General features: G+C 38.1%; 1 protein-coding gene across 1 annotated transcript in view; it reads left to right on the top strand.

Annotated features, from left to right (window-relative positions):
• Positions 1-18,640, top strand: part of LOC127449769 (pleckstrin homology domain-containing family H member 3-like) — a 69,204-nt gene that overhangs the window by 15,531 nt on the left and 35,033 nt on the right. Inside the window, exon 2 of the mRNA XM_051713307.1 lies at positions 2,447-2,502. Coding sequence (XP_051569267.1) covers positions 2,447-2,502 — 56 coding nt within the window. The remainder of the gene's footprint in view (positions 1-2,446; positions 2,503-18,640) is intronic.

The raw sequence follows: 18,640 nt of genomic DNA, 5'->3' as shown, positions 1-18,640 counted from the left end.
CTACAGTATAATCTAACCCTAACAAATCAGGTAGTGCTTAACACCTAAATATGAACGAGTCTTCCCCTGCCATCCTACGTTTCTGGAAATCTGCTACCGGGACGAGAGAATAAACACTTTTCCACCATCAGGCTGAAAAGATCTGTACGTGGTGATGAGCGGTTCCTGTAGCATTTCCACTCATATAACATTTTGTCAGTAAAGGTCCTTTTTAGCTACTTTGGAACTTTTACGATTCTGTGTGTTCCATGTCAGGTGGATGATGGTAAACCTCTCGCCTTTTTCTCTTTGCTCTCCTTTTTGCGACATGGGCCATGTCTTTCCTAAGAGCAAAAACCAGGGGGAAAACAGTCCTAAAAACTGAAATATGTGATCATTCTCCATAGCGCTCTCATTCCAATGTTTACCTCTAACGCTGTTGCTAACTGATAAATTTGTTAAGTAAATTCTAATCCTGATTTCGCATCACAACAGTGGAAAAAAAAAAATATATAAAATGTAACTGTGCTAACTTGCCCGGATCGGAACAGAACGGCACAGTTTTGCAACAAGAACCATTCGGCCTGGTGATGGAAAAGCAGCTTATGTGGTTGCAAAGGTGTTCTGAGTTGTTTCTAACTGATTTAAATCAAAAGAACCCACCTCCAATAATAGTACACTTGGGGGCCTGGGTATCTCAGTGGTAAAAGACGCTGGCTACCACCCCTGGAGCTCGCTAGTTCGAATCCCAGGGCGTGCCGAGTGACTCCAGCCAGGTCTCCTAAGCAACCAAATTGGCCCGGTTGCTGGGGAGGGTAGAGTCACATGGGGTAACCTCCTCGTGGTCGCCAAAATGTGATTCGTTCTAGGTGGGGCGCGTGGTGAGTTGAGCGTGGATGCCGCGGTGGATGGCGTGAAGCCTCCACACGCGCTATGTCTCTGTGGCAACGCGCTCAACAAGCCACATGATAAGATGCGCGGGTTGGCGGTCTCAGACGCAGAGGCAGCTGGGATTCGTCCTCCGCCACAGAGGCGAATCACTACACGACCAGGAGGACTTAAAAGCGCATTGGGAATTGGGCATTCCAAATTGGGAGAAAAAGGGGAAAAGTCAACAAAAAAAAAGTAATAGTACACTTTACCTGTTGCAGACAAGTGCTTGTTGAGACGAGCTGCATGATTTGATGATTATGTCCATAGCACAAAAATGCAGGATGAGTGCAGAAGTTTAATATGTAGGGTCAGCTTAATTTAAGAACAATAGAGGTCAATGGGAAGTCCCAATTTATCTAGGTGATTATGTGTGGTGGTCTCGGAACTCAGTATCAGGTGGCTAAGAGGAAGTGTGGTCAGTTTTGTATCACTCATCATTATATCAGATACAGAGCACTTGGGGATGTCTTCAACCCTGGGAGACTTTTAGAGTCCAGGAAATGGCATATGAAGTGTGTGTGCATTTGTACATTGTTGTTTGGTAAGAATCATACAAATTATAATGAAACTGGTCATTAATAATGCACTTTATCCTAACCCTTATGATTAAAACATGGTCATAACTATGAAACCCCATACACCCAGCAGACTGTGACTATACAACCTCAATATGAAGTGTTGCTATTACTTGGAGACCAAATGCTACATTTGCTTGTGGTTAGCCCTGTTGAGCTACATCAAATGTTTTCCAGGTCATTCAGTTTGACCTCTCCTGGACCCCAGCTGCAGTCCAGAGCTCTTAACTTGTTCCCTCTTCCCCTATTTAATATGAGCTCTGAGCAAGGAAAAGGGAAGCCAGGCCTGAGGAATGCACTAAAGAATCTGGTCATCCATTCGAACCCTAGCCTGCTATGCTGTCAATCATCCGCTCTGACGTCAACAGCCAAAACAACTCCGACAGCTAGTTTTTGAGGTCACTACTCTTGTTTAGGGCATTGTGGATGATATGCCACTATTTGTTTACGACCAAAGGAAGACAGAGGAAGTATTCGGGAAATTGAAAAAAAATGTTTTCACTATTTTTGCAATTCCGTCTGGTGACTTTAGTAGCGCAGAAATCGCACACTTCAGTTTTAAATGAATGCCTGCAGCATACAGTTTCTTTGGTAAAAGATTTTGGTAAAATGCCAAACCTTAAATTAAGTACTAGCTTTTTCATGACAAATTGTTTTTCACCTGCAATGTCAACATGGCATTGCGTTTTTTATTTATTTATTTATTTTATATATATATATATATATATATATATATATATATATATATATATATATATATATATATATATAATCCAAAGTACCAAACAAACCACATGATGTTAGTTGAATAGAGACAGAGGAAGTGAAGGAAACTGATGCTCATCAATGTTCTGCATGTACTGCAGATCATTAGAGAATATTTAGCAGTTTACTGGAAGGGAAGTACAGAGATCAATACCTGCCAGATGACCATGTGTTCTGGCCTTTCTCTCTTACAGGGGCAACTAGAGGTCACTCTGTCTCAGCCCACTCGTTCAGCCAACGGCACTCCCTGGTGAGTTCAGACATTAATGTTGTTTAATTGTGTGTGTGTGTGTGTGTGTGTGTGTGTGTGTGTGTGTGTGTGTACATGCTTATACTACATTGTGGGGACCAAATTTCCCCACAAGGATAATAAAACCTGAGATCACCAACCTTGTGGGGCCCAGCCAGCAGTCCCCACGAGGGAAATGGCTTAGTAAACAATGTTTTTTTTTTTTTTTTAAATGTAAAAATGCAAAAAGGTTTCTGTGAGGGTTATGGGATAGAAATTATCGTTAGATCTGTATAAAATCCATAAAATGCATGGAAGTCTATGGAGAGTCCCCACGATATAAAAACACGTTTGTGTGTGTGTGTGTGTGTCTCTCTGCGTGTGTGTACGCACTTAGCTATGGTTTGGGGACAGGTGTAAAAGTACTCAGAAATGATACTTAAGTGAAACATTTCTAGCCTATTCTATAAGTTCTGTCCAAAAACATACTTGAGTGAATGTAAAAAAAATATTTACATTAAATTGTACTTACCAGTAAGTACTAAAATAAAGTTAAATTAAATCAAGAGAGAGAAGATATTGTGAGAGAGAGGATGATGTGGCCAATTACATTGTTTGTTAAATGGATTTAATCCATTTAAAATGTAAAAAATTAAAATGAAGATTTGAAGAAAGTTCGAAAGGTTGTTAGTTTGGTGAGTTTGCTCTCTGAGGTTTGCTACTAAAAATTCTTTTTTTTATTATTATTATTATTATTTTTTTTTATGAAAATGCTGTGTATGATATTGTTGAGCAGATGGATGAATTCAATAGAATTCATGGTTAATTTTCACTCTGTATTTATTTTTGTTGTTGTTTTTGTTGTTTTTATAGTTATTATTATTATAATTGATAATAGCCTACAGCAACATAATAGGGAGAGAAACTCATAGAAATTATTTAAATATGAAGGCTTTACAAGTGCAGAAGTAAATAACACACGTACACATTTAATTATAAACACCTTTTGTGATATATTTGCAACGTGAATGATCATTTTTGACCTCTACATTCATAACCGTACAATCTGCCAAAGTAGTGTTTAGGATTAAGGAAAAAGTATAGGACAAAAACCATTAATATTTCTGTAATATTTCTATAAGTTTTGAACGAATACATCAATCCAGTTGGGCAGTCGCATATGGACTAGTCGCATGAGTTGAAACATTTCAATGCCTGCAAAGCTCAAATTGGATCGGACAAATTTTGCATCCGCAGATGGTCAGGACCACACACAGCCCAGTGTAACTCTCCATTAGAAATTACTGATTTTCAGCCCAGTAAGATGAATTATCTGAAATGATAAATGCCAAAAGAGTACTTTGTCCAGATGTAAATACAATTTTTTGGGAACATTTGGAGATGTTCTTAATTTTAAAATTGATAGCGCAAATAAATGAAGAAAATGCCGTTTTTGTGGGGTATGGTTAGGGTGTGGGTTTGGGTTCGTCTGTAGTCATTATAATTAACTTTACATAAAACAATAGAAGGAACCCTAACCATAATCTAACCTTAACCCTAATGTAATAGTTCTTTGGCATATACCATGGTACTGAATGATTGGCATATTCGCATACTGTGATTTTTACGTGGAACTTAATGGTTCCTTAACTTAAATAACAATGTTAGTTTGTAGTTATGGGCAAATACACTTAAGTCTTTTTTTTGTAGTTTGTTGTATACATTTTAAACTTGATGTATCTAGTCATCTGTTTTTAGGTAGTTATGTTTCTGTTGACTCAGTTGGTGTAATATAATTTAGATTGGTTAATGCAGTAGCCATATTGCCATTTTTATGTATTTTGTAGTGTTTAAATATTAGAGGTCGACCGATAGTGGATTTTGCTGATACCAATAACTAAGGTGGTGGAGTTTTTAAAATATATAAATTATAGAATTTATAGAATGTTAAAAAAAAATTCGAAGTCTTTCCTTACTATGACAGGCACAAACATTGAGGCTACAAGAGTCCAAAATGAATAAAATCCCAGTAGTTTATTGTGCAACCAAAATAACCAGAAAAAAAAGATATGGTGCATAATGTGGGACTTTTAACTATAAACAAGCCCGAAATACACTTACTGATTTTGAAATGACAGAGACTTGATCAGTTACAATCCTCTATATTGAAGTATTTACCAAATTTAGCTTTTTATAGCCTACATTCACTAGATTAAAACTATTGTCAACTATCTGCATAGCTTTTTGCCGATAACCGATAGTTCCAAAAAGCAATCGGCGCTGATTAATCTGTAAAACCAAGATATCGGTCTGCCTCTATTAAATATGTGTGTGCATGTTTGTATGTATTTGTTTGTGTTTTTCAAAGTTTATTCTGTAAATTCCCCCAGTGCACTATGAGTGGAGAACTGAGGGGTTTTCTGTACTCTCGTTGAAATCTCTACTTCCTTATTCTCCTGAATCACACTGTGTGTTTAATTACTGTCAGAGGCTTTTAAACAACACACACACACACACACTTAACACTCCAGGTTATACAGCCACTTGTAAGATAATGGTATATGAGCCAGCCTGACTGTCACAGCTTTGGGTGTGTCAGAACAAATGCTCAAACTCTCACACATGCACAGAAAAAGGATTTGCCTGCCTAATGTACCCCCTCCTCAAAAACATTGTAAAGGAGCAGTTATTGTGGTGTGTTATCAAGATTGAGAGGCCTTGAATCTCGAAGACCTCTGTGTGTGTGTGTGTGTGTGTGTGTGAGTGGGCGGGTTTTGGGTGGTTTACGAGGACAGTTTTTTAGGTTACAAACTGGTAATTACAAGGGTATTATACTATAAATGTGGTTTATGAGGACATTTCTAGTGTCCCCATAATTCAAATCGCTTAAATAACATACTAAACTATGTTTTTTTTGAAGATGTAAAAATGCAGAAATTTTTTTGTGAGGGTTAGGTTTAGAGGTAGGGGTAGGTTTAGGGGATAGAATCTATAGTTTGTACAGTATAAAAATCGATATGTCTATGGAGAGTCCTCATAAGGATAGCCTCACCAACATATACACTACCGGTCAAAAGTTTTGAAACACTCATTCTTTATTATCATTTTTTTTTCACGTTTTAGAATAATAGTAAAGTCATCAAAACTATGGATTAACATAAATGGAACTATGGGAATTATGTTGTGACTAAACAAAATCCAAAATAAATCAGAACTGTGTTATATTTTAGCATCTTCAAAGTAGTCACCCTTTGCCTAGAATCTGCAGACATGTACTCTTGACATTTTCTCAACCAACTTCTTGAGGTATCACCCTGGGATGCTTTTTAAACAGTATTGAAGGAGTTCCCATCTATATACTGGGCACTTATTGGCTGCTTTTCTTTATTATTCGGTCCAAGTCATCAATTTCAAAAAAGTTTTTTTTTTTTATTTAATTTTAGTTTTATAATGAAATAAATTTATATGTTGGCACAATTATATTTTTGTCTACTAAACTAATTTCAAACATTTAAACATACACCTTCAGATCAAAAGATTTTTAAGATCATGAGAAACATTTCAGTCAAGTGTTTCAAAACTTTTGACCGGTAGAGAGAGTGTGTGTGTGTGTGTGTGTGTGTGTGTGTGTGTGTGTGTGTGTGTGTGTGTGTTAGCATGTTGAGATTTGCATGAAACCTTCAGCCAGACGATGACTCTTTTTTTTTTTTTTTTTTTTTTTTTTTGTGCGAGAAGAGGTCGGTTAGTCTCATCACGGATTAGACACACACACTCTTCTCATCTGGCTGTATATGGATTGTCTTGGCAGTATTCTTAGGTAAACCCTATTATTTTTAGCAGAGGTCAGAAAGAGCCACCATCACCAAAATCAGAAAGAGAGAAAGTATTCTTTATCAGCCTCTCTCTATTTCCTCCCTCCCTCCTTTTTTATCTCAAACAAATGATGTCCATGCCAGAACATTTATTTTAGGTTTTCTTTGCAGTCTGTTCTTTTTTTTTTTTTTTTTTTCTGCCGGCCAGCAGTCCACGAGAAGTGCAGTGTAATGCCTCAACCTGACAGTTCACAGATTGGTGCTAACATGTTTCCCATGTTTGGACAGCTTACCACTGGTACTTTCATAGTTTCTGTTCTTTTTTGATTCTCTCTTTATAAAATTTTGCTTGAGATTTTTGAGTACTGAAATTTCTCCTCTGTGAGTCACTACATGGTTAAACGTGACCCTGCTTGTTGAGCACATTCTAAATGGGGATTTACCATAGAATTCAGTTGTTTTATATACAGTATTACTAATTAGAATTATTATAGGTGAAAACTTTTTGTATTTTAGTATTTGAAATGACAGTATTAACTTTATTTATTTACTTGAATAATTGAATTGATTTTTCTTGAGGACTTCTTTGAATGTCCCTAAAGGCAGGCTTTGTCAGATTTAGCTCACTTCTGGGGAAAGATTTGTCCCCAAACTGTCACTAAGTACATACACGCATGCATGTACAGTGTACACATAAGCATGTATACAGTACAGTATACACACATGTGGCAAGTGTGTGCAGCCTTCCAGCAAGGGCATTGCTTGGTTAATAAATAAGCAGCACTGCATTGTAATTAAAATCAATAAGCTATTGACTGCAGTTCAACACGCCACATAATTATAATTATAATTATAATTTTCTTTATTTATCACACATTATACATTTTGCACATATACGGTGAAATTCTTCTTTTTCACATATCCCAGCTAGGCTGGGGTCAGAAATGCACTATAAAGAATAGTGTGCACAGAACTGTTGTAACATATTCATAGAGAATGTTACACACTCTTAACAAACAAAAAAGTGGGAATACTAACTCTTTATTTTGCTGTCACATTGTATTTTATTGAGGTCAGCCATGACAGTAGAGAGTTAGCAGGTAGCTATTTCCTCACAGGCTTCCAAAAAACAGATATTGTGTTCTTGCCAACTACAACACTTTTTTTTTAGAAAGTGTGTGTTGTGGATAACTGGGTCATATTAGGCTTTATCATTATTGTGGTAGCCATTGATTAATCAGGTTATTGATATTGTCTCTCTGTTCATTATCTTTCACTTTCCTGTTGCAAGTCACATGGAGTTTGCAGTGAAACACACTCTCTCTCACACACACACACACACACACACACACACACACACACACAAAGAAATACCCTTGATTCAAGGGACGTTTATGGGAAACACATAAAATATGTTTCCCTTCTTTCTACCTTTCCTCCATCCCTGTTTTTTTTTTTATTTTTATTTTTTTATCAGTTTCCTGTCAATGTGGGCCACACAGATGGTTTAGGTTAGAGAGCATAGGCCACAGAGAGCGTCAGAGATGTAGTGTTGCACACACACACACACACATCCCTACATTGCCTTCATATTACCATTCTGTCTGGCATCAGTATAAACCCCTGAGTTTCCAGTTCCATGACGTTAATACCACTGAAAGCTTACAGGAATTGGTAGGGCTTGTGAGATCATGTGCAAGGATTGTCAGAAAGAGCAAAAGAAAATGAGAGAAAGAGTTTGTTTGGGGGGCTCTTGTAATGTGTGGAGAGAGAATTTAGACTGTAAAGGTTTTTTAACCAGCTATACTGCAAAGGTTTCTCAGAGTGGATTTGATTTGACCTCCATAAGCATTCCTTTCATTCCCTAATCAAAATCAGTGAGTCACCCTAATTTTTTGTCACCCATCAGTGTCCTAACCAGACGCAGCATGATATTGCATTAGTGATAAAATTCCCATGTAGGTTTGTCTTAACCAGTTGCGACCATGATAAGCAACGACTGACAAGACGTTTTGTTTTGTCATTCAAATTCCACCAGGTGCAAGATGATAGGTCCTTTGAACATCTGTTGATTGCTGATTGCAATCTGTATACTCTCTCTTTGTCTTGCATTTAAATTGCTTTAGTTGTTTGCAGCTAAGCTGGTTTCAGGGCAGCACTACAAGAGTTTTCTCTCTGAAGCCCTCCTCCTCCCAAGCACTACCTGTCTAGGTCTGCATCACGGGGATTTTGTGTGTGTATGTAGTTGTGCAGCAGCATGTCTTATGTACTGGTTGCTGTTACGTGCCATTGTGTTACCACAATAATAGACCGGTGTGCAACAAAGTCTAATTCAAGCAGTCCCAGTCCTTCAGCAGACGCGCAAGAGCTCATGATGTGTACTGTTCGAGCGTTTAATTCTTCCAATCTCTCCTCAACACTTTCCTATAACTTTTAACTTGTCTAATGATAGCAATACAACTTCTACCATATATCATCTGCAAATATGCAGACTTTTCATTTAACCTTTTCACACGTGAGTTTCTATTGTACTGAAGGACCCTCCAGCGTGAGTTCTTTAATGTGTGTTGTAAATTAAAAAAATGTATTTACACTTCACAGCAGATGCACTGAAGGTCAGATTATATATTATCAAACATAATGGGGTATTTAGATGTTTATAATGATTGATTATGATAGATAAGATGTGATCGCGACTGTGCTTGCCGGCTATGTGCGCTGCCATTTTGTTTACATGCAATGCAACATGGGATTCGGAGTTCGCGATAGAAGCATTGAAGGTTCTAAAAGCCTAGCCCATCCACTTTCTCTACACCAGCTTGAGTGAATTTACTAATTTGAATATTGTTTGTTTGACATCAGAAAACATGGCTGCATCAAAACAGTGTGCTCTGATGGTAACAGCTTTAAACTTTTTATTTAGTGATTGAATGTTTGTAACATAAAAATAAGGATATTGTGATGTTGAAAAGAATATTTGAGCAGCTGGTTCATTATGACAAGCGCTTCAGTCCCTCTTTTGCTGGTAAACAGCAGCACGAATGCAGATCACACCAGTTTGATCAAACGTGTCTGAGCCCAGCCTAGTGTAATCGCAACGGTTTGATTGTAATTGCAAAAGGGTTAAAGAAAACGACAGAATTTATTTCAAAGATATAATTCACTAACCTCACAAAATGTGTGCAAATCCAGTGATTTCTTCCCATGAAGCACGTAGTCCTGTGAAGCACTCATATTTCATCCTGAAAAGCATGTATTATATCCGTCTTGATCAAAACTGTGTCCCTCTGGCTCATGGATGTTGCGTGACGGTCAGTCTGTGACACTCAAAGAAGGCTATTCCGGCCGTGTCAGCGTCTCAGTGCGGTTCCCGTGCATTGTGAAAAGTGCTGCAGGTTCACTCATGCAATTCCAAACAATTGCAAACAATCTTAGATTTATTATACAAATCTAATAACTCCACACAGTAGGCCTATCACAGAAAAGGAGGCGATGACAGCATTTCACCAGACTTGTAATGAGGAAAACTGTAAACTGACAAAATCACACTGCGCTGTCTTTTTCCGTCAAAATAAATGCTCCAGGTGAATTTTGAGTTTTGAGTGAAATTTTGCATGAAAATAACAATAAATAAAAGTTAATTTTAATTTATTTGCAATTTTCTGAACATATAAATTACTATCATATTAAATTGTGTGATATCATGTTTATCGGCATTACATCGGCCTCCCTGCTCTCAAGATTTCAACATCAGCCATTAAAAAACCCATATTGGTCGATCACTAGTCTTATGTGCTCCAAACAGCATGTCTGTGTGTTCTAGCAACATTAAGTCTTTGTACTTGATCTGCATCAGCAGTGTGAGCATATTTGATGTCTATGATGTCCCTGTCTAAACCATGTGTAGACTATCAGTATTTTGTGAGAAACTCAACACTTTGTTGACAGTACAGTTTGATATTTTGTCTAGGCCGCATTATCTTCTGTTTATGTATTTCTCTCTTGCTGTTTCTCCCTCAGGGGTGCCATGTCTAGATTTGTAAAAAGCGCACTGATTTTCCTGTACACCTATTACTCCTTTTGTTTAATCCTGCGTAACCAATTGCTTCCTGCTTTGCTCTCCCTGATACAGGAAGTCGACTTGCAGGCCGCTCTTGGGGGCTGCTGCTGTTGACTCTGGGAAAAGAGTGGGCAGCAGTGGGTAGGGTTGGGATGGGTTTGATTGGACAGCTGTGGAAACCTTGGAGACGGAGACCCCCCCCCCCCCCCCACCACCCCCCAAACACACACACACTTATCTTGCGCCACTTGTGCTTACCCCGCACACCCATGCTACAGATCCACTACGCTGTTCCAAACCTGTGTTCCAGCTGTGACTATTGTATAAACCCCTACTTTACAGTTTCCAGACTTGCTCTTCAAACACCCTCCATATCTAACACATATGCAGACATCACAAAGCATCCCATAATATTCAGTCTCACCCATGAGAAAGAAAAATCACTAATGACACCTCCTCTTTAATATCACTATTGTTTCTTCTAGACAGCTATGAGATTAATGTGAGCTCAAATTAAGTTTTCTGCATCTCAGATATTTCTCCTGAGAAAAATACACCAGTCATTTCACGTACTTCCACTACAGTTTTAGAACTCAACAGTCATTATTCAACAGGGTCACAAACAGTGCTCAGATTTGGCAAAATATGAAAGTCAACAATCAAAAGTGAAATATTTCAGAATGAACTTGTTTCTCATTACATTTTCAGAGGCGAGATTATCTTGGCTATGCTATTTACGTTAATTTTATAGCTCTATACTTTCAATGTATGTCAACAATTGTCTAATTTTTTCCCCTATTTTTTAATTTATCCAAAGGTATATTAGAAGGAATATTATGAGAAATATCTGAGACAAAGTTGATACTTAAATGATACACAAGAGAACTCCAAGTCTCCTGGGTAATTAAAGGGCAACTCTTATTACAAAAGCAACAAAATTATTAAGACTTTACAGTAATATTGTATTTGCTAACTTTAGTTAATGCAGTAGTTAACATGAATAAACAATGAACAATGCTTTTACAGCATTTAATAATATTGATAAATGTTAATTTCTTTATATACTACTATTTTCTTTTTTACATTAAAAATTGTACACATTAACATCTGTTAATGCATTATTAACTAACAGGTACTAACAATGAACAACTGTATATTTATATATTGTTAGCTTATGATACCTAATGCATTAACTAATGTAAATTTGTAGAACCTTATTGTAAAGTGTTATTCTGGGCAAAAATACTGTATCCACACACAGACTCTAAATACTGATTCGCTCTCCATAATACACACTAATTCTTTAAAAATGTTCACATTCACAGGTTTTCACATTGATCTCTTTAAACAGAATGCATGCGTCAACATTCTTGAACACATCTCATTCTCGGCTCTCATTCAATCGACATGATGGCAGAGTCACAGCTCATAAATTTGGCCCGGTGCACCACTCTTATCCTATATAATGGATCAAACAGTCACACCACGCCTAAGCCAAGCCTGTGCTTTATCAGTGCCTTTGTATTTAGGTGTGGCATTTCAAGTTTAGACACAATGACTGCACAGACACGTGTGTGTGTGTGTGTGTGTGTGTGTGTGTGCTCGCTTGATTGCACATGTGTATATTGCAAGGTTTGAACGAGACGTGACCTGCTTCATGTCGATCGGGAGCAGGTATTGTTTGGTAATTGATGACAAGTAATTGTGTTGCTTGTTATCAGGCTTTGAAGGTCCAAGGTGCTTGAACTGATGTATTCGCTCATTGACACAGAAGGGCCCCACTGTTTAAACAGTCAAAGGCCAACTACTGTAACCTCCACTTCCTGGCTTTCTTTATGCTTGCTTTACTTGCTAACTGTATTTTCTCAGAGAAAAGGTCAGATAATGTGGAATTGTGGCCATTCTTGCACTTTTTACAATAAAGGTCTGTCAAAGGTCCTTCAGCAACTTGAGTTCAGCAAAGGACCTTATTCCTATCAAGAACTATTCTTCACTTTGAAGGGTTTTTGAGTTGGCTGTGTGGTATAGGTAGAATTGGTTCCTGGGTTCCTGTAGCTCGACTGGTAGAGCATAGCACTGGCAATGCCAAGGTCATGGGTTCAGTTCCCAGGAAACATATAAACTGATTAAATGGATATTGCATTATAAGTCACTTTAGATAAAATGAATAAATGAGTTATTTTAATTAAGCTTCATTTTTGGTTTACTACTGGTTTTAAGGGGTGTTCACAATGGCAGAGATTTGCAGTGTCAAAGCGACCCAAAATCATTTTTTATGAATTAGAGTTGGTGATATAGGCAACATGAGCAACAGAGACCATTGGCAGAGCAGCAGAGTTGAGCGAGTTCAGCTTTATTCAAATGAAGTCGATATGACGACTACAAATAGGTGGAGACAGTGAAGCTCACATGATCTGCTACCTGATACAGTTGGATATAGCAGTCGAGCAGTAAAAGCCTACTAGCAACAAACAGTACAGCAACTTTGTGACCTCCAATCACTGTCAGTGTGAATGTTTTTATCATTTACTGACCCAGGGAATTTCTAGCCTGACTCTAAGCCAAAAGACCCAAGGACCCCAAGTTTTTAAAGGGGTCATGAAATGTTCTTTTTTTTTTTAAATTGTTTTATTATCTTCCCTGAGGTCCACCGATAATGTCATAACAGTCATAATTTAGTAATAGTATATTATCATTTTCCACCCTCTTTCTGGCCCTCTGTTTGAACGCTCGGTTTTGGCCTCAACTCCTCCTTTAAACGTCAACGTAAACGCCCACTGTTCTGATTGGCTAATATAGTGCAGCCCATAAAATACAGCCATATTTGAAATTCAGTCGTTAGAGAATGAACAACCCCACAATATTATAAAACTACATTTCAGGGTTTACACATAACGCACATCCAACACATTGCATCCGAATATATTAAACTGTTCACCTAGGGCACATCTGTTAACACTCACACCCTGTCTGTCTACAGCGGTCGCAAGAGGTGCATCGTGTCAAAAGCAATAGAACCCATTATAATCAATGATGCTGTCTACATGGAAGCATATATATATATATATATATATATATATGTGTGTGTGTGTGTGTTTCACATTTGGCAGAGCAGCCAAAGTGTTGGGGTCTGAGGGATCTTTTCTACAAAAAGATTAAAATATTTACTCTGAATGGTGCTAAAAACAAAAAACAACCAGTGAGCAGCAGTTCTGTGGATGGAAACGGCTTGTTAATGAGAGAGGTCAACAGAAAATGGCCAGACTGGTTCGAACTGACAAAGTCTATGGTAACTCGGATAGATAACCGCTCTTTACAATTGTGGTGAGAAGAATAGTATCTCAGAATGCTATTCTGAGATCCGGGTTGGCGCTGTTTTGGCGGCATGAGGGGGACCTACACAATATTAGGCAGGTGGTTTTAATGTTGTGGCTGATCGATGTATAGATATAGGCTGTAGGTATAAATAGGCTGCCTGGAAAAAACTTTATAGGCGCCACGTTAACTTGTCCTGTCACGAACGTGCCTTAGCTGAACCACCGGAGTCATATATCAGACAGATGAAGATAGTTTCAGTTTGCTTCATTCTTGTTTTCTGCAGTGTGTTTAGGCGAAAGATGCTAGTATCCATCTATATTGCTGCACATCGTGTCTCCACTACTGTTGTTAAAATAACAGCACCTGCAACTCTATTTATCAGGGTGTATGCGGCACCTTATGTCTATAGCAGGGAGAGAGGCAACACATGTGGAGCGGGAATGAAGCACGTTTGGTGGTAGAAAAAAATATTAATTAGAGTGGTGTGTACAGCTCCGTAGTGATGACACGTTGCTCACTTAAACTGTAGAAATGGTAAGATGGGACAACCGTTGTCATGATGCATCGTGGTCCGGATGAAACCAAGCCGGGGTCCAGTCCGCTAATTGGTGACTGCTGACATACACCAATTATTAAAAATAGCACGGATGTGTGAAAAAACTGATTGTTGAGCAGTTAATGTACAAAACAACAAGAGGCAGAGCAGTAGACCTATATCTTGCTCTCTCACTCTCTCTTTACGAACTGACCCCCAGTGGGTGAGGCCAAGGGTGCAATGATGTAAAGTAGGCATTGATGTTTTTTTGCTGTAGAGGCGGTCATGAATTAATGAGTACCTTTGATGAGGAGGAGGGCAGGGCCGGGCCGTGAGTGCGCATGGCCGGCCCTCAATCGGGCTAATCAGCCGAGGAGAGGGATAAAGCCGAGCCGGATGCGGCAGTTCGGGAGAGAGAGAGCCACGCAGCTGCCGTGTGTGTGTTTGTTGTGTCTTTTTATGTTTTCATTAAACATTATTTTGATGGTTTGTCTGGTTCCTGCCTCCTCCTTGCCATCTTAACCTTGTTAAAGTACCCTTTGTGACATCACTAATGTAAGGATGTAGAGGTGGCGTTTTGGCAGCTTTGTTTCAATAAATGCTTTTATTGCATTGGGGATTAAGTTTTGAGTTCTGAAATTTACAGTATGTTTTTATAGTAAAAAGTTGACTATATGTCTCTTACATGTCAAAATATCAAGGAACATTTGATTCCTCATGACATGACCCCTTTAAAAGCTAGATTTTCTTGATAACACCTTATAAGTTTAATTACAAACATCAGTAAGATTGCCACATCATATAATTCTTAACAGATCATTAGAAAGTTAGAAATTAGTATTCTTGTACTGAGAGTTAGAGAAAATAGAAAATAAATCAGTGTTTTATATCTTTTTAAAGTTCTAAAGTGAAACGAGGCACGTTCTGACTGTGATTCGACTGGATCAGTCACTGCTTGGTGCTCCGTTTTTCAATTTAGGAACATAATATAAATTATTTTAGATCACAATCCCTGTTTTTTTCTCAACCTTAGAGTCTTATTTTTTTTTTTACTTAAAGTCTAGACAGATAATAAAAACCATTCTAGCCCCGAGACATGAGTCATAAAGCTCATCTTCTCTTTTATACCCCATATATATCCATAAGAGATCCTACTGCCCTCTAAAGTCTCTATATAGCAGAGCATGTGTACTGTATCTGTGTCTGTGTGCTGGGCCCATTCCAGTGGCCTATATGAGAAAGAGACCTCAGCTCGTTTTATCTGTGGGTTAATGCAGTCTAGATTAGGATGAGGGTTATTCTCATGCCTGAGGCATAGGGAAGGTTTTTTGTCAAAACCGGATTGTTGAAACTGGCTTTCCGCTCTGTTCCATAAACTGGTTCTGACAGGTTCTGACTGGCTGATTCCAGCACTCACAGGCTTCCTCTTTTTGTGTTGTCTGCCTCTCTCTCTCTTTCTGTGTGTGTGTGTGTGTGTGTGTGTGTGTGTGTGTATGTGTGTGTTTGTGTGTCTATGACTGATGTATGTAAACCTTTGACTCCATCTGAGCTTCAACTTAAATTAGAGAGTGATGCAAATCCACAGGGATCTGCCACTGCATTTCTATGACACACACATACTTGTAAACAGACCTGTAAATAAATGTACAGAACACTGATATGGTTAGAGATATGTAAAGAATACAAAAATACATCAGATGTACACATATCAGATCTGAGGTCAATGATAAGGCAACATACTCTTTGGCCAGATTGACAGGCCATAAAAAACAGCATCAGTGGGTGCTGTCAGAGTGACAGAAGCCATGTCAGTATTTAAAATAATGTAAAATGGCTTCAACTGAAGCCAGCATACCCTTTCAAGTATTGTGGTGTTATCTTCAAACAGTGATGGTTTTATTTGGTAAAACCACTATGTATATGTATATGATACATAGTGTATATATGATATATATATCATTCTGAGATGCTATTCTTCTCACCACAATTGTACAGAGCCATTATCTGAGTAACCATATACTTGTCAGTTCGAACCAATCTGGCAACAGACATTCTCTGTTGACCTCTCTCATCAACAAGGCATTTCCGTTCGCAGAACTGCAGCTCACTGGATGTTTTTTGTTTTGGGCACCATTCTGATGCCTTGTTGATGAGAGAGGTCAACAGTGAATGGCCAGACTAGTTCGAACTGACAAAGTCTACGGTAACTCGGATAAACCACTCTGTACAATTGTGGTGAGAAGAATATCATTTCAGAATGCTTTTCTGAGATGTGGGTTGGCGCTGTTTTGGTGGCACGAGGGGGACCTACACAATATTAGGAAGGTGGCTTTAATGTTGTGGCTGATCGGTGTATCCCATCCGTCCGTCCATCCAATATATACTCTGGCAGCAAAAAGTTTGGAATAATGTACAGATTTTGCTGTTTCGGAAGGAAATTGGTACTTTAATTCACCAAAGTGGCATTCAACTGATCACAAAGTATAGTCAGGACATTACTGATGTAAAAAACAGCACCATCACTATTTGAAAAAAAGTCATTTTTGATCAAATCTAGACAGGCCCCATTTCCAGCTGCCATCACTCCCACACATTATCCTTGAGTAATCATGCTAAATTGCTATTTGGTACTAGAAAAATCACTTGCCATTATATCAAACACTGCTGAAAGCTATTCGGTTCGTTAAGTGAAGCTTAACATTGTCTTTGTGTTTGTTTTTGAGTTGCCACAGTATGCAATAGACTGACATGCCTTAAGATCAATATTAGGTAAAAAATGGCAAAAAAGAAACAGCTTTCTCAAGAAACTCATCAGTTGTTTTGAGGTATGAAGGCTGTACAATGCTTGAAATTGCCAAAAAACTGAAGATTTCATACAAAGGTGTACCCTACAGTCTTCAAAGACAAAGGACAACTGGCTCTAACAAGGACAGAAAGAGATGTGGAAGGCCAGATGTACAACTAAACAAGACGATAAGTACATCAGAGTCTCTAGTTTGAGAAATAGACGCTTCACATGTCCTCAGCTGACAGCTTCATTGAATTCTACCCGCTCAACACCAGTTTCATGTACAACAGTAAAGAGAAGACTCAGGGGTGCAGGCCTTATGAGAAGAATTGCAAAGAAAAAGCCACTTTTGAAACAGAAATACAAAAAGAAAAGGTTAGAGTGGGCAAAGAAACACGGACATTGGAAAACAGATACTGTAATTGGAAAAGAGTGTTATGGATCTTAACCCCATTGAGCTTTTGTGGGATCAGCTAGACTGTAAGATGCATGAGAAGTGCCCGACAAGACAGCCACATCTATGGCAAGTGCTACAGGAAGTGTGGGGTGAAATGTCACCTGAGTATCTGGACAAACTGACAGCTAGAATGCCAAGGATCTGCAAAGCTGTCATTGCTGCACATGGAGGATTTTTTGATGAGAACTCTTAAGTATTTTAAGAAGTTCTGACATTTCTTTTTTCAAATTGTAATAGTAATTTTTCACATTATTAATATTCTGACTATACATTGTGATCAGTTGAATGCCACTTTGGTGAATAAAAGTACCAATTTCTTTCCATAAGAGCAAAATCTGTACATTATTCCAAACTTCTGGTTGCCTGTGTGTGTGTGTGTGTGTGTGTGTGTGTGTGTGTGTATATATATATATATATATATATATATATATATATATATATATATATATATATATATAATGTATATAATATATCATGGTACTGAATAATCGGCATTATGTGCCATTCTTGTAAATAGTATTTATGTGGTACCCAAGTGTACTTAAAAGAATACCAGGGTACATTTCCAAAATCGTGTTCGACAATGTCCATAAAACATGGTAGTACTTTTTAATATTTAAGAGAGATTTTGGCCTACGTTAAGGGGACCAAGTTTCCCCACAAGGCAAGTAAAACCTGAAATCACTTTCAGTGTGGGGAAAGTGCTTAATAAACATACTAAATAACGTCTTAATTAATTTAAATGTAAAAATGCAAAAATATGAGGCTAAAGTGTAGGGATAAGGGATAAAAATATCGTAGCTCCATATAAAAGCCAAAGATGTCAATGGAAATGTCCCTACAATAATAGAAAACAAATCTGTGTGGGTGTGATCGATCAGATCATTTGCTCACCCATCAGTTCCTGTACACACATCAGGCCTGTGTTCATCCAATCAGTGATCATATGATCCCTGGTTACAACAGTAACGTGACATCAAATTCATTTTTTTTAAGACTCTCAATTTGATTGACTTTACAAATGGCTAATTAAAGGGAGACATTAGCAAGTCCAGCTCATTAAACAGATAATTATGGCTAAATGAAGTTATGATGGCTTCAGATGCCAGGAGCTTCAGTAACGTCTTGTTTGGATTCACAAAGAACTGTCACATTCAGTTCCTGTGCTACAGCCTCAAAATGTGTGTGT

The sequence above is a fragment of the Myxocyprinus asiaticus genome, chromosome 13 (genome assembly GCF_019703515.2).
Source record: "Myxocyprinus asiaticus isolate MX2 ecotype Aquarium Trade chromosome 13, UBuf_Myxa_2, whole genome shotgun sequence".
Lineage (NCBI taxonomy): Eukaryota > Metazoa > Chordata > Actinopteri > Cypriniformes > Catostomidae > Myxocyprinus > Myxocyprinus asiaticus.
The sequence above is the reverse complement of the archived record's forward strand: the minus strand, read 5'-3'. Positions and strand labels throughout refer to the sequence as shown.